Genomic DNA, 15,697 nt, shown 5'->3' on the forward strand with positions numbered 1-15,697 from the left:
CAGGCAGGGATATCTCAGCCCCCAAGGGGCTCCTTGGGATCACAGAGGAGCTTTAAAAAACATACCCCAGCCCAGGCCTCTCTCCCAGAGACTGTCATCAGTCGATTTGGGGTGGACTGGAACTCAGCATTTGTTAGATGTTCTGAGAGCTGAAAATCACTGTGCATGATACCCTTTCATCCTTGCAGGGTGTGGAGGTGATAAAGGACCTTGAGGGGACCTTGATAAAGGACCATTATCCTGGATGGGCAGACAGTAATCACAAGGGTTCTTAGAAGAGGTGGAAAGAGGAGGGAGGGGAGAGAATCGAAGATGTGATGCTGCTCAATTTGGGGATAGAGGGAGGGGCCGTGAGCCAGGAGAGCAGGTGCCCCTGGAAGCTAGGAAAGGCAAGAGAACGGTTCTCTGCCAAATCTCCGGAGGAACTGGCTTTGCTCAAGCCATGACTTTCATCCAGTCTGCCTCCAGGACCAGATGCTGAGTTTGTGTTGTTTTAAACCCCTCACATGCGGCAATTTGTTACAGCAGCAACGGGAACCTGCTCCCCCTGCCCCGAGACAACCAATGGTCCAGGTGGGTAGCCACCCCCGTGCCAACCACGACACATACTGCTATTTCCTTTCAAAACTAAAACTAGAGCTACCTTTTGACCCCACGATCCCACTCCTGGGCATATATTTGGAGAAAAACAAGATCCGAAAGGATACATGCGCCCTAACGTTCATTGCAGCACTGTTTCCAGTAGCCAAGACCTGATGCCAAGTAAACATCCACTGACACCGGAATGGATACAGGAGATGTGGTGCACAGGTACAACGGAACGTTACTTAGCCATGTGTGCAATGGAACATTACTCAGCAAAATAATGCCACGTGCAGTAACATGGATGGACCTACAGTGCGTCATACTGAGTGAAATAAGAAAGACAGAAAAAGACAAATACATAACATCGCTTATACTTGCGATCTAAAAGAAGGGAACAAATGAACTTTTCCACAAAACAGAAATAGAGTTACAAATGTAGAAAACAAGCTAATGGTTACCAGGGAGTAAAGAGGGTGGGGAAGAAATGAATTGGGAGGCTGAGATTTACAAATACACGTCACTATACATAAAATACATAACTAAAAAGGACCACTGTATAGCACAGAGGAACTCTACTCAATATATTTTAATGGCCTATATGAGAAAATAATCTAAAAAAGAGTGGGTATTTATTTATGTCTAACTGATTCACTGCTGTACAGCAAACTGACACGTTGTAAATCAACTATATTCTAATAAAATGTTTTTAAAAAGAAGGAAAATAGAATCATGTTTGTGAGCAGGTCATGGTGATTTTGGAAAATTGCTTTTAACTCAAGTAGGAAATTCTTCCTTCCCCATCCCAACCCTCACCCTATCCCACTCCAGAGGCTTCAAGTTCTGTGTGCACAAGAATCATTGAAAAACCTGGGGCAATGGATGAGCTAGTGAGAGCAAAAGGCTGGGGATAGATGGACTTAATCATTCTTTGTATTAATGGTAGCTAGTTAATTTCATTCCTGAAGAGACCAGCTTTGACCTTCACCTCCAGCCCCCATTAACTGCTAACAATGCTTTGTCAGCGTGTTTACACCAAATTAATCACAAAGAGAGGTGAAATCTCACAGGAAAATTGAGTGCTCTGGCCTGGGCTGCAGGTGGGAGCTGAAGTTGAGCTCTGAGATGATTTTGATCACCCGCCGATACAGGCCTGGTTAACCACAGACGCCGGGCAAACTTTGAGGCAAGCACTTAGTTTTCAGCTCACTGCAGAGGGAAGACAATGCCAGAAGCAAGGAGCCAAACCTGATTTCATGCCCCTGACATCCTGGTGGCATGTTTGCAAACCGGTTATCCCAGGCAGGAATGATTTTGGAGCCCTAGATCACAGGGATGGTCGAGATAACTTTGTCCCCTTGTAGACAGAGCCATTCCAGTCCACCAGACAAAAGCCTACCTTCCTTGTAATGAAGCCAACTTCCTTGTTCTCCCTGAATATTTGTGCAGGTGGAGCGGTGCTTGTTCAGAGCTCAGCATCAAGTCCAGATTCCCCTCCAGCTGATCGTCCAGTTGTGTTTTTTTTGCACTGGGTTTTTCAGCAACACCTACACTGCTGTGCTGCTCTGAGTAAGTTGTCTTAAGTAAGTTGAGGAAGTTCTGAGCATTGTGTCTTTGCTCAGGCTGAGCCCTTGCCTAGAACATCATTCCCTTCCCAACCCCCTCCTTCTGCCAGGTGCTGCTTTCTAAGGCCCACTTGACTTCACATTCCAGGATGTCTGGCTCTTGGTCAGTGATCACACCATCGTGATAATCTTGGTCATGAAGATCTTTTTTGTACAGTTCTTCTGTGTGTTCTTGCCACCTCTTCTTAATATCTTCTGCTTCTGTTAGGTCCATACCATTTCTGTCCTTTATTGAGCCCATCTTTGCATGAAATGTTCCCTTGGTATCTCTAATTTTCTTGAAGAGATTTCTAGTCCTTCCCATTCTGTTGTTTTCCTCTATTTCTTTGCATTGATCGCTGAGGAAGGCTTTCGTATCTCTTCTTGCTATTCTTCAGAACTCTGCATTCAGATGCTTATATCTTTCCTTTTCTCCTTTGCTTTTTTCACTTCTCTTCTTTTCACAACTATTTGTAAGGCCTCCCCAGACAGCCATTTTGCTTTCTTGCATTTCTTTTCCATGGGGATGGTCTTGATCCCTGTCTCCTGTACAGTGTAACAAACCTCAGTCCATAGTTCATCAGGCACTCTATCTGTCAGATCTAGTCCCTTAAATCTGTTTCTCACTTCCACTGTATAATCATAAGGGATTTGATTTAGGTCTTACCTGAATGGTCTAGTGATTTTCCCTACTTTTTTCAATTTAAGCCTGAATTTGGCAATAAGGAGTTCATGATCTGAGCCACAGTCAGCTCCTGGTCTTGTTTTTGTTGACTGTATAGAGCTTCTCCATCTTTGGTTGCAAAGAATATAATCAATCTGATTTCGGTGTTGACCATTTGGTGAGGTCCATGTATAGAGTCTTCTCTTGTGTTGTTGGAAGAGGGTGTTTGCTATGACCAGTGTATTTTCTTGGCAAAACTCTATTAGTCTTTGCCCTGCTTCATTCCGTATTCCAAGGCCAAATTTGCCTGTTACTCCAGGTGTTTCTTGACTTCCTACTTTTGCATTCCAGTGCCCTCTAATGAAAAGGACATCTTTTTTGGGTGTTAGTTCTAAAAGGTCTTGTAGGTCTTCATAGAACCATTCAACTTCAGCTTCTTCAGCGTTACTGGTTGGGGCATAGACTTGGATTACTGTGATATTGAATGGTCTGCCCTGGAAACGAACAGAGATCATTCTGTTGTTTTTGAGATTGCATCCGAGTACTGCATTTCAAACTCTTTTGTTGACCATGATGGCTAGTCCTTTTCTTCTGAGGGATTCCTGCCCATAGTAGTAGATATAATGGTCATCTGAGTTAAATTCACCCATTCCAGTCCATTTTAGTTCGCTGATTCCTAGAATGTCAATGTTCACTCTTGCCATCTCTTGTTTGACCACTTCCAATTTGCCTTGATTCATGGACCTGACATTCCAGGTTCCTATGAAATATTGCTCTTTACAGCATTGGACCTTGCTTCTTAAAAATCGGCTATTAACCTGCAAAACCTGTCATCTCTCCCTGGCCTGTCGGGAGTTGTTGGCCCGCTGCACTTGCAGTGGTCACTTTATCTCTGCTCTTTGTTCTCAATGGATAATGCAATGGCAACCCACTCCAGTAGTCTTGCCTGGCAAATCCCATAGCAAATCCCTCCTACCAGGAGGAGCCTGGTAGGCTGCAGTCCATGGGGTCGATAGGAGTCGGACACGACCAAGTGACTTCACTTTCACTTTTCACGTTCATGCATTGGAGAAGGAAATGGCAACCCACTCCAGTGTTCTTGCCTGGAGAATCCCAGAGACGGTGGAGCCTGGTGGGCTGCCATCTCTGGGGTCGCACAGAGTTGGACATGACTGAAGCGACTTAGCAGCAGCAGCAGCAGCAATGCAGGAAACCCCAGTTCAATTCCTGGGTTCTGGAAGATCCGCTGGAGAAAGGATACGCTACCCACTGCAATATTCTTCCTTTGTGGCTCAGCTGGTAAAGAATCCACCTGCAATGTGGGAGACCTGGATTTGATCCCTGGATTGGCAAGATCCCCTGGAGAAGGGAATGACTACCCTTCTCAGGAGCCAAAGGAGACCCCACAGGGTGGGAAACCAGCACCATCCAGGCAAGTCCTTTTTTTTTTTCCCCACTGCTGCCACACGACTTTATTTGTGAAACCCTGGGCACAGCCCAGACACACACAGAGCACATGGGAAAAGCACAGTGTGTCACGGGGCGCTCCCAGCCCAGCCCAGCCCAGCCCACCCCCACCTCAGGTCCTCAGGCATGATAGGCCCTGTCCCTGCCCTCCTCGGCTGGAGATCCAGCTTGGGCCCACCCAGATGCCCTCTCCAGCATGGCTCGCAGACATCTCAGCAGCCAGAGGAGGCCCCACGGGGTGCAGGCCAGCACTGTCCAGACCAAGTCTAGTTTCCAGACCCCAGTGTCTGCCCCCTAGCTTCTCTTCCTGTCCACATGCTGTGGGTGCCAGTCTTGCCTTCTGCGCCCCCCCACCCCCACCCCATGGCCCCAACCAGAGCAGTCTCTGCCCATCAGGCTGAGGGGTCGCACAGCGGGGATGGATGTTAGGGGCAGGGGTGGCCGGAGGAACTGAGTCTGGTGACAGGAAGCAGAGCAGCCATCGAGCGAGCAGCCCCAGACAGGGCAGGACAAACCTGGCCACAACACAGGGAGGGGACAGCACTCGGACAGCAACTGCCCAGGCCTGTTGGGACTTGACGGCCCACTGTGACCGCAGTGCCCACATTATTTCTGGTCTTTGTTCTTAATAAACTCACTCCTTTCTGCAGTACTCTGGGTCTGGAAACTCTATTCCAAGCCGCACTCAGACTGCCTCGACATAGCCCTCACACCACGCCGGGTCCAGCCCAAATGCTGACCCACACTGGTCGTGTGTCCGGAGGCGAGAAGGTAAAAAATGACATTTATGGCAGCAGAGAGCTCACCCGCCCCCAGGCTCTTTCTGTGTGAGTCTGCCTCCAGGCTGTTTGCTCTGAGTCCCACCCCCCCAACCCTGGGGGACACCAGCTCTTCGGGTCCATCACTCAGCAGGTGTCTTCTGTCCTTTCGGAGTCATGCCTCTCAAGGGTCATAGCTGTCAGCTTTTCTGAGATGAGCGTCTCAGCGCTGACGGGGTCGGCCTGACTGCCAACAGGAGGGACCTCGCTTCTGGATGGTGCATCTCGGTGGGGAGGCTCTGGGGAAGAGAGGGGACACCAGGAACACGTCAGCCGCCTCCCCATGAACAACTGAACAACCAAGGTGACTTGGTTCATGGTTGCTGAAGCCGCTGCCTGGGGTGCAGGCTTCATGGGTGGATGACCTCATGTCCCCATCTCCGAAGCCCCATCCTTTCTCCCCCAGACCACTGCTCCCACTTCTTCTGCCCCCTTTGATTTCAGATTATCTTTGGTCAGACTTTTAAATTGTGCCCCACATCATGTTGCCCCCTGCTCCAACCCCCCAGGCCACCCCAGCTTACTTCAGATAAGACCCAGACCTTTTTCTTGGGCTTCCCAGCAGGGAGAGACCCAGCCTTGCCCATTGGATCACATCCCTCTGCTCCCTGGGCTCATGTGTGTGGTTCTGGACCTTGTTCCCATCTCAGGGCCTTTGCGATTGCTGTTCCCTCTGCCTGCAGTGCTCTTCCCACATCTATGCTTGTCTGGTTCCTCCCTTCCTGCAGGCCTGGGCACAGATGCCACCTCATCCTGAGCTTCTCTGTCGGCCTGGCTAAGGCACGTCTACTAGGTTACACTGCTGCCTCCCGTTTTATAGTTCTTTTTAGTGCTGGTCTCAAAAGGCTAGTCTCTACTCGTTACTGGACTCTTATCTCGTGAGTGGGGTGTATTGGTCTCTTTGTGCTCTTAGCTGTATCTCCAGGGATGGGGAGAATTTGCGTGCAGGAGTGGGGCCAAAGTGGGTGAATGAATGAATGAATGAATGACTTCTTCCTAACAATTGAAGACGTGGGAGAAGCGTAAGGTGGCTACAGTGTTATTTGTGGGGAAGAATTAGTGAGCTGGGTGACTAAGAATAGAGGAGGGATTGTGTTCCAGAAGGTTCCAAGGCAGCCCAGCCTCATGGCGGCTTACCACTCTCGTGTCTTTGTCTTGAAATTCTTCCTAAGTTTTGAACAAGGGGCCTTGCTTTTTCTTGCCGCACCGGGCCCCACATATATGTCACTGGTCTGGTCCAGGTGCCGCAGCAGTGAGTGGAGTGCATCCAGTCCTCCCCACAGCCCAGGGGCCATGGGCTCCTCTAACCCTCAACTTATAGATGGGGAAGCAAAGGCTCCCAGCTGAGTGATGGGTTAGGTGGACTCCACTTCTGCCATGACTCTCCTGCCTCCCAGACTCTAGGAAACGGGAGATTCATGACTGTTGAGTGAATGAGAGAAAGAGCATGGGGGCCCCGCCCTGCCCCAGGCTCACCTGCGTCCCCTCCTGTTTCCCAAGGCCTTTTGACTCCCTTGACATCAGCTGCCCCTGGGTGGACCATCATCCTGTTGCTGTTGCCGACGGTGGTGTCCTCGAGGAAGCAGGAGCGAATGTGGACTCTTTGGGACGTGACCCCTTCGGACTGAGGTCCTGGTTCAGGGATTTGAATTTCGATGGAAGCGTCTGGGCTGGTGCCCAGGACAGAGGCTGCAGGTCGGTCATAGAAAGGGATTTGGGGAGGGGTTGTGAGCAGCTGGACAGCAGGCCTGACCTCCGACCTGGCTCCCAGGTCCTGCACAGCTGACCATCCTCCTGGAGCCTCCCTGCAGTGGTCCGTGCCGTGCTCTGTCATGGGCAGACATGTGGCCTCACGTGGTGCCTCTGTATGTTCCTTTCATGTGCCTGGGCTGCCAGTTCTCTCGGCCCCTGGGTCTGCCAGCTTGAGTTCCCCTCCTCCTGCTGCCCATCCCCACTGACCTGGTCCTCTGTGCCTCCCTGGGCACTCAACCACTGCCCCTGCGGACCCTTGTCCCTGTCTCTCTGCTGTCTGCCTTCTGGCAACTCTGGAACACCATCACCATCTTCAGTTAGAATCTTCACGTGGCCCCCGGCCCAGTCCCCAGCCCCTGCCATCTTGCTCCTGCCTCCCCTGCCAAACTTCAGAAGAGAGCTGGCCACGCTCTGTCTCACCTCCTTCCGCTGCCCTCACTCCTTCTGGCCCCTCAGGTCACTGCAGACCCCTTGTTGCCAGATCCCGTGACCCTCCTTTGATCTCACAGCCTCTTCTCTTCTGGAAACTTGTGCCCTGGCATCCCCAGGGCTCTTCCTCTCCCAGGCCTCTCTGCTGCATCTCCCCTAGCCTGGATGCTCAGTGCCAGCGAGGACTTCGCCTCAGCCCTCTGGTCAACAGCACCTAGGTGGCTCCTTAGATGCCTTTCCAGCCCAGCCATCTCCTTTGTCTCTGCTTCATCTGGCCCAGGAAATGATCCCTGCCCATTGTAGAGATGAAGACATCGAGGTTTCCTAGGTGGGTAGCAGGAATGGGAACCCTAGTGTTAACTCTGCCAGACCCCCTTGCTCTACTCTGTGGACAGCCTCCTGGTGGGATGGGAAGAATTTCCCATCATGCCTCTCTCCCCACAAGGACTGGCTCAAGTCCCATGTATCGAGGAGGCCAGATGGGGTGGGGTGGGGGCAGGATGGCAGCCCACTGTCCCGTTACCTGGGGGGCTGTCACAGGCGCCGTGGGCAGAGCCCTTGGCTGGGTTGCTGTGAAGTCTCATCTCATTGCCATGTCCCATCTGAACTCGCCTGAGCACAGACTTCTCCATCCGGATGTCCTGGGGCCCCCAGGATCCAGCCTGGGAATCCAGAGTTGAGGGATCAGCAGAAGCCATTGGAGGGAGGTAGCAGGGAGCCGTGGAGCCTGGTAGAGGACACGGAAACATGACCCTTAACCCCCACCCTCTGATACCGCTCTTCCCACCCCCTCCCCACCATGCACACAGATAAATCCTAGCCAGACAGAGGAAACAAGACTCTGAATTCTTTCTGGACACCAGCAGACTGGAAGTGACTACTTTAGGCTCTGAATTGAAGAGCAGGTGGATCGGCAGAACAATTAGCATGGGTTTCCAGGGTTTTATAACTGGGATGCCTGGGGTGTCAATGGGGCATTGAAAACCCAAATACTGAGCTCGCCCTCTGTTCCTAGCCATTCTCACCCCTCTGGCCTATTGGGAAAAAGTCTCCTTGGGGTGACCTTCGTGGTTTTCAAGGAAATGCTGTAAAAGTTTACTTTAAAATGAATTTGAGTAGAATAAAAGGTAAACCATTTAGCAACACCAAGTAAACAGTCAGCCAGGGACTCAGCCAAAATTACAGAAGGTGGAGCTCAGAGGACTGAAGGTGGGGGAAAGGTTGATTTAGAGTCTAGAACAAAGTCCTCATTTCACAGTTAGGGAAATTGTGGCCCAGAGTGGGGAAGGGCTTTCTCGAGGTCAAGGGGGTGTCCCAAATTTGGGGTCAATGCTTTCACTCATGTCCCATAGCTGGACTGAGAGGTGGCCCTGTCCCCTCTCCCCACAGTGCCTGGTACGGAGTAGGTACTCACTTGCTTACTGTTATTTCATCAAAGCCAGGATGCACCCAGTAAGAGGGATCCCAGTTTGTGAAATGTTAACATGAGGGAAGAAACAGTGTCTTGGAACAAACACAATGTTACAATGATGCCTTGTGCCATCTTAGTGAGAGAGAATGAATGAAGTTGTTTCTTGTGGAAAATGTGGCAAAAGATGGCAGAGTAAAAGGAATGCAGGAAGGGTTTGATCCAGGCACAAGGAGAGACAGCCTGATTCTTGGGGAAGCCAGAAAGGACCTTGGAAATCTGATAGCTGCCCTTTCTCTCTGGAGACATGCACCCCCTGCTCCTCAACCCACCCAGATGGACAGGACCCCTCTCCCAGGCATCTCAGAGGACTCACCGTTTTCCACAGAGCCCATTTGTCTCACTAGGAGATTCCCATGTCCAATCTGGATATCTTCACAGTTCTGGATGGAAATGTGGCTGTTTGGTCCCTTCTGACAGATCATGTTGATTGGATTTTGCTGGTAAATAACCGGGGTGGACTGATTTCTAGAACCTTCTGCAAAATAATATTCCACTCAATCCTTTTGGCCTCTCAAGGGGATGGAAGTTCCAAATACTAGTCTACAGCACCAGAATCTCCTGGGTGGGTGGGGCGGGGGTGGGGGGTGGGGCTGGTTAAAACACGAATTCCCAGGGGCCCACCCTGGGGTTCTGAGTCAGTGAGCCCAAGTGGGCCCCAGGAGCCAGAGTGTTTACCAAACGCTGCAGGTAAACTTGTACTTTGTCCCACAGGCCACCCTACCCATGTGTCCTCTGCCACTGTGGGAGGGCAGCTGGTGCCTGCTTGCACCCTCTGCCCCCTCCCACTGCAAGGAAACCACAGCTCTAACCTCCGCTTTCCTATAGGGACCTTTCCTCTCGGGACCTTTCCTCTCTCCCTTTAGGGAGCTGTGCACGGGCTGCTTCTAACCATGGGAAAAGCTTTGTTTGGTTCACAAGGCAGTTTTAATAATTTGGAGTAGTCACCACTGTTTAACATCTAGCATTTAAGATGCTGAGACCCTCCTTGGGTGCCATAAGCAGGGGTGTTAGCTCCACGTGGGCTCCACACAAAGGGCCACATTCCCACCTTCGTGGGCCCTTAGCTCTTGTGTCTTTGTGAGCCCTCAACTCCATAAAAAGTATTTAAAATTGCATTTAATGACTGTGTTTGGATAAAGGCAAATATAAATCAGCTGGAATTATTAGTTATTCATTCTTACTATGATATCCATTTTTTTCTTCCAATTTAAAGAGAAATTGAAGCATTTGGTGATCTCCTAAAAGTACTGGAGTCTCTAGGCCTTGGGCCTGCTGTTTGTAATGCCTAAGTCAGTTCTGGGACTCCACCTGTGGGAATGTAAGCCCAGCCTAGCCGACTCCTTCAACAACTTTAAAACTCCAAGTTGGGCAAAATGCTTACAGAAAACTGTTCGCAAACTCAAATTGAGACCTGTGTCCCAGGGTTGATACAGTCAGGGGTGGACCCCACCTCCAGGAAGCCCTCCTTGGTTACTCCTACCAGCATTCCCCTCCCTCCTGGAATCCCCTGCCAGGGACAGGTCAGCAAGACTCCAGCTTCTGACAAGGTGGGGCAGCCAGAGTACTTAGCAGGAGCCCAGCAAGGACCAGGGCTTGAGTGTTACAATTTCTCTTCACAGCTCTGCCCTCTACCCTGTCCAGAGTAAGGGCCTACCTGATCGATAAATTGTCCAAGAGTTTGATTTCTGGTCAAAGTCCAGGAGGTGCTTGTCCCTCATTGCATACAAGTCTGGGTTGACTTCCTTCGCTGTCTTCATCCCCAGGGCCTTGGCGATCATCAGGGCTTTATGGGGCCCATGGGCTTCCAGAAACTGGTAGATCTCTTCCTCTGGGAGGTGGGAGGCCAGTGGTTAAAGAGGACCCTGGAGGCTGAATCTACTCCCCTGCTTACCAGCCCCTGTGCCCATTTTCCTCATCTGTGAAATGGACACAATAATAATACTGCACCACAGAGGTCGTTCTGGGGGTTGGGAATTCTCTTCAGCGGCTCCGAACAGTGCCCGCCCACGCTAGGTACACAGCAAATGCTAACCATTCATCAGACAAATGATTTCTCAGTCACTTAGCCTCTCCCCAAGAGACAGAGCCTTGCCTCTGAACACTGTGTGCAGTGGAGGGACCTTTCAGTGGGTGTGGTGGTTGTCGCTGGACACGTGTAGCTTCCTGAATGACCATGAGAGTCTGGGGGCAGAGGGAACTGGTGCTGAATGAAACCAGGATGCTTACCCTGTTTACTGAGCTGGGGGCCTGGCTTCTTTGGAATTGCAACTGTATCTTGCTGGGGCCTCTCCGCTGGAGAAAGAAAGACAGTCAGAGGGTGAAGGAACGGGAGAGGGGATGTGGATTCTGCCAGACAAAGGCGGGCTGCTCTGTAGAGGACCCAGCACACGGGTCTCCAAACTCAGATTCTAGAGTTAAAGGAACTTAGCTTCAAATCCTGCCCCATCCACTTCTGGGCTTCCCTGGTGGCTCAGACTGTAAATATGGGAGACCTGGTTTCAATCCCTAGGTTGGGAAGATCCCCTCGAGAAGGGAACAGCTACCCACTCCAGTATTCTTGCCTGGAGAATTCCATGGACAGAGGAGCCTGGTGGGCTACAGTCCATGGTGTCGCAAAGAGTTGGACATGACTGAGTGATTAACACTTTCACTTTCAGCCCCCCCTCCCCCAACCCTGGTCCTGCAACAGCTTTTTGTAAGTACTTGACACATGTCAGCTGTTTAGGTCCATGGGCTGCAGAACCAGAGAAGTAGATCTCATGCGATGCTAAGACTGTTCAATTATTATTGTGTCATTGGTAGTGTCATAACCATTATTATTAAAGTTTTGTTGAGCATCTACTATGTGCTGGCATGGGCTTAGCCCTTTGCATCAAATCCTCTCGCCTCCATTGGCCAGAGAAAGAAATCAGGATGCAGTGAGAAGACTGCATGCACCCTCAAGGGCAGAGCCCATACTTGAACCCAGGTCCAAATCTGGGCTTGGCTGATACCAGGACCGCTCATGCTGGGTCCCGCACCCCCACCTCCCCCGCCCGCGGTGACAGGTTACCCCGCTCTGTGGGAACCACTTCTTTGGTCCCGCCGTCGCCCAAGCACCACGTCGCAGGGCCTGCGAGCATAACTCCTTTTGACTCCTGCTTCATCTTGTGGAGGAGCTGGTTGAGCTTCTTCTTGGGCACTTGGAATTTCTTTAACAGTTGGGCGGTCTTCACAGGGGAGCCAGCATCCCTCAACACCTCCAGAATCCTCTGCTCAAGGTCTGGGAGAGCAAGACAGGGGCAGAGACAGAACTGAGGTCCCCACGACGCAGCCTGGGCCGTCGGGAGCCCTCAGAGAGGGATCCAGGGCAGACGGAGGAACAGAGGTCAAAGTAGACATCCATCAGTGTCTCTGTTCAGGGAGGGGTGCGTGGGCTGCTCAGAAATGACCTGGGCCGGACAGTCTGGTGGCCAGAGGAGCCACCAGGCCTTCCGAGTGTCCCCCGCCTGTGTGAGCACTGGAGGACAGTTGGGAACGGTCAGCTCTCAGGTGTCCTCAGAGCAGAGGAGAGTGGAGGCCGCAGGATGCAGGAGGGTAAGGGCGGAGCAGAGGAGCGGGGGGAGTGAGGCCTGTCCCTGGTGCTCTCCATCCCCCATCCACCCTGCCTTGTGGAATCTACTCCTTGGGCTCACCATCCACAGGGGCGATGTCACTGTTCATCCCCATCAGAAACCTAGCAGGCGTTCAGAAACAGAGCTTTCACCCTGCTGCCCAACCATGGAGTCCTGGTGGTACTGCTCCAGACTCTCTCAACCCCTTCTTCTCCTTTTCTCTGCCTCCACTCCCCACTCCTTGTCAGCATCCCCTCAATGACAGCAGTTCCACCAACTCCAGGTTCCCTCCAGTCCACCCTCCTCTTGGCTGGCAGAACGGGTTCTGCCAGCCTCATCTTTACCCACCCTCAACTGCCCTTCAAGTGCCAACCTGTTTGAATTCCTTTCAGCCATACTCACCCCTGGGCCTTTGCACATGCCGTTCCCTTTGCCAGGCGTGCTCTTCCCCCCCTTTCCACCTGTCCACTGTGAGTTCTCACTCAGACTCCAATGCTGGAAGGCTGTCCTGAGTTCCCTGATCAGGTGGGATGCTGGTCCTGTGTGGGTCCCCTGCAGAGTGTCCCCAGGGATCTGCTGCTGTGATTGCCAGATTCACTGTAGTGGTTCTGTGTATAGCCATGGGCCAGGCATGCAGTAGGGTCTCAGGAACTATTTACAGCATTTGAGTGGAGGAGGGACTGGATGAAAGAGTGAGTGTCCACTACTGGGTAGGTGTGTGCTCAGATGGCCTGGGCAGGGGATGGGCGCTCCTCCAAGGCCTCTGTTTCTGCCTCCCCTCTGCCAGAGTTAATGGTCCTAAGCAGGATGCCTCGAGGCTCAAAGAGGAACTTTCCAAATGGCCCCAATCCTCGCAGGCAGGCTCCCATAAACCCAAGCCAGCTGCCCTGCGGGGAGTGAAAGAACTGGTGGACGCAGAGCCAGCAGTGCATGGAGCTGGGAGAGAAAGTGTCTGCCCCTGAGAACGCCGTGGGAATGCAAAGCAGGGCCTTTCTTGGGAAGACCAAGTTACCCTTCCAGGGCAGCAGCCCAACCCTTTGACCTCTGGGTTCTTGCTGGATTCTGAGTGGGCAGCACTAGGGGATGACCTGTTTACCAGCTCTGCGCTGGGCAGTGTGGCTTGCTCTTATGAATGGAATGTTTGCATCCTTCTGGGGGCAGGTGATGGGTATTACCACCCCTGGGGTGACCCAGCCTGAACTTCACTCACTAAACACTACCCCCGAGACTGTCATACCCATCCAACCCACTGATGCTTTGCCTAGCCTTGAAAAGAGTTTTGATTCCTGAAAAACCTGCTCCTGGGTGAGCCTCTCTCTCTTCCTCCTCCTGCAGTCCCCTGACCTCAAAGAGGAAATGGGGTCCATGCAGTGAAGGCTGGGCTTGCCTCCCCCACTGAGTCTTCTGGCTGCTGAACCAGAAATTGAAAAATGGGATGAGGGATCAGTTAAAAGGAAAACCTGCTGGGGAACAAGTTAAATTCAGTTACCCAGTGCCCCTGACATGTCTCCTTTGGAAAATATAACAGGAACCTGAGAACCAACCAGCCTGGGATCCTGGGCCACTCCCAGTTAACCCCCCTCCCTGACACAGCATATTTTCCTGGGTTTGAGCCAAAACTCTGCCATCTACCAGCTGTGTGACCTCGGGTCTCCATTTCCCCTTCTTTGAAATGGTGAGATTCGTGACTACTTCAGATCGTGGTGAGGTTCAGATAGTTACTGATCACAGAACAAAGACAGACAAAAACCGCCTCAGCCCCCAGCCCACATGCTTTCAGTGGGGACCCTAGAAAACAGCTCTGTTCAGTGCCAGTTAAGTTGCATGTGTGCTGTTCAATGAAAGAACAGTAGCAGGGGGAAAGCCACGTATAAGCACTTGCCACTCTTAGCAAAGCAACTTCTCTCCTTCTTCAAAACCAAAGTGAAGACGGGTGTTCAGGCCCCAAGCTCAGCCGTGGTTCCCTGAGTCATTTCACCTGTGCCGCCTGTGATTTCAGGAGTGAGGTGGGAACCTCAGCGGGCTTCCCCTGAGGGTTCCTGCAAAACGCACACGGAGCGTGTTGCAAGATGCCTGGTGTAGAGCAAGGCTCTGAACCCGATGCAATGCTCTCTCCCTCTCTTTCTTACGGTTGTGCCTTCAGATATTAGCCTATCGTGGTTGTCATCTGAACCAAGAAAAGGAACCAGAAGAAAATTTAAGTCCCACCCGGGCACTCCCATGGGTCCTTAGAGGGAAAAAAGTACCTGTGTCTCCTGGGTCAGCAGGGACCTCGGCCATTCTGGCAGCAGCTGTGAGGGGCCTGGGAGACTTGGAGTCAGCAGCAGGCTCTGACTCTGGAGCCTGCAGAAGGTGGGTCCGGTCAAGGCTGGGTGTACTCTTGTGGGCCAGGCTGGTGCTTCTGGCAGCTGTGAAGACACTCCAGCTTCATCCGGACGGCTGTCGGCTGTCAGCTGTTCACACCCCAGAAATGGGGCCCTAGGCAGCCAACCTTATCAGTCTCTGGAGAAAATGAAAATGAAACTTCTATGTGTGGTTTTTCAGAGAAACAAAACCGAAAGCTGAATTGAGCAAGACACAGGCCTTCTACTAGATATTGGTAGGGAGCTGCTGAGATGGAGGAGACCAGAGCTTCTTCTGGGGCTGAGGGGTTTCCCACTGCTGTCCACCTTGACTCCCCTAGCCACAGGCCAAGATACCTGGGTGGGTGGGTGGGTGGCTGAGCACCTGTGATCATCAAAACCACACAAGTGTGTGCATATCAAACCGACGACAGTGTTGATGTATGGCAGAGACCACAACTTTGAAAAGCAATTACCCTCTAGTTAAAAAAAAAAAAGGAAGACTCTCTTTAATGAGTACCTATTATGTACTTTCCAACCTCATGTGCCCCTGACTCATCTAGAGGTTAGGGTCTAGTTAGGGTCTCTTTTCTCAGGAAACTGAGGCTTGGGTCAATGAGGCCACTTGTCCAAGGTCACAGAGATGCTCAGGTTCTAACTCAGCCCCACCATTTACTGGCTGTGGGACCTTGGGCAGGTTATTTTACCTATTTATGTCTTAGTTTTCTCATCTATGAAATGGGCTAATAAAAGGAGTGACCTCAAGAGGTGGTGGCGAGGACTAAAAGGGTTAATTCAGGCACCTCTACAGCCGTGAACACAGCTGGGCACCCACTGACCTGGTTCTAGAAAAAAGACCCATCGCTTCTGAAACTTCTTACAGGGGCCACTGATCTCCCCAAACAGTTCAGAGACACTGCTCAGTCCAGGTGACGGAAGGGGAAACTGAGGCCAACAGAGGTGAAGGGCTTTGTG

The 15,697-nt window shown here is 51.6% G+C and overlaps 1 protein-coding gene across 2 annotated transcripts; it reads right to left on the reverse strand.

Moving 5' to 3' along the window:
• Positions 1 to 940: 940 nt before the first annotated feature.
• Positions 941 to 14,902, reverse strand: ZBP1 (Z-DNA binding protein 1). Of its 2 annotated transcripts, none has more exons than XM_086330926.1 (8): positions 14,627 to 14,902; positions 11,840 to 12,049; positions 11,014 to 11,079; positions 10,442 to 10,615; positions 9,101 to 9,262; positions 7,840 to 8,043; positions 6,612 to 6,824; positions 941 to 5,374 (listed from the first exon to the last, which is right to left on the reverse strand). In XM_086330926.1, the coding sequence occupies exons 1-8, from the start codon at positions 14,658 to 14,660 to the stop codon at positions 5,223 to 5,225; spliced, it is 1,215 nt and encodes a 404-aa protein (XP_086187052.1). In that variant the 5' UTR covers positions 14,661 to 14,902; the 3' UTR covers positions 941 to 5,222. The 2 variants fall into 2 exon arrangements, with proteins under 2 accessions (XP_086187052.1, XP_086187053.1); XM_086330927.1 differs by having other exon boundaries at positions 9,101 to 9,259; positions 14,627 to 14,894.
• Positions 14,903 to 15,697: the final 795 nt, after the last annotated feature.

The sequence above is a fragment of the Bos grunniens genome, chromosome 13 (assembly GCF_055505025.1).
Source record: "Bos grunniens cultivar Pamir isolate PY7600 chromosome 13, Bosgru_T2T1.0, whole genome shotgun sequence".
Taxonomy (NCBI): domain Eukaryota; kingdom Metazoa; phylum Chordata; class Mammalia; order Artiodactyla; family Bovidae; genus Bos; species Bos grunniens.

What these genes read in the sequence shown, in the direction of transcription:
- ZBP1 (XM_086330926.1), bottom strand. Translation starts at nt 14,660, where the DNA reads ATGGCCGAGGTCCCTGCTGACCCAGGAGACACAG. An exon ending in TGCTGACCCAGGAGACACAG is followed by an intron (nt 12,050 to 14,626) that starts GTACTTTTTTCC and finishes TTGCTCTCCCAG; the next exon opens with ACCTTGAGCAGAGGATTCTG. An exon ending in CCCCCAGCTCAGTAAACAGG is followed by an intron (nt 10,616 to 11,013) that starts GTAAGCATCCTG and finishes CCCACCTCCCAG; the next exon opens with AGGAAGAGATCTACCAGTTT.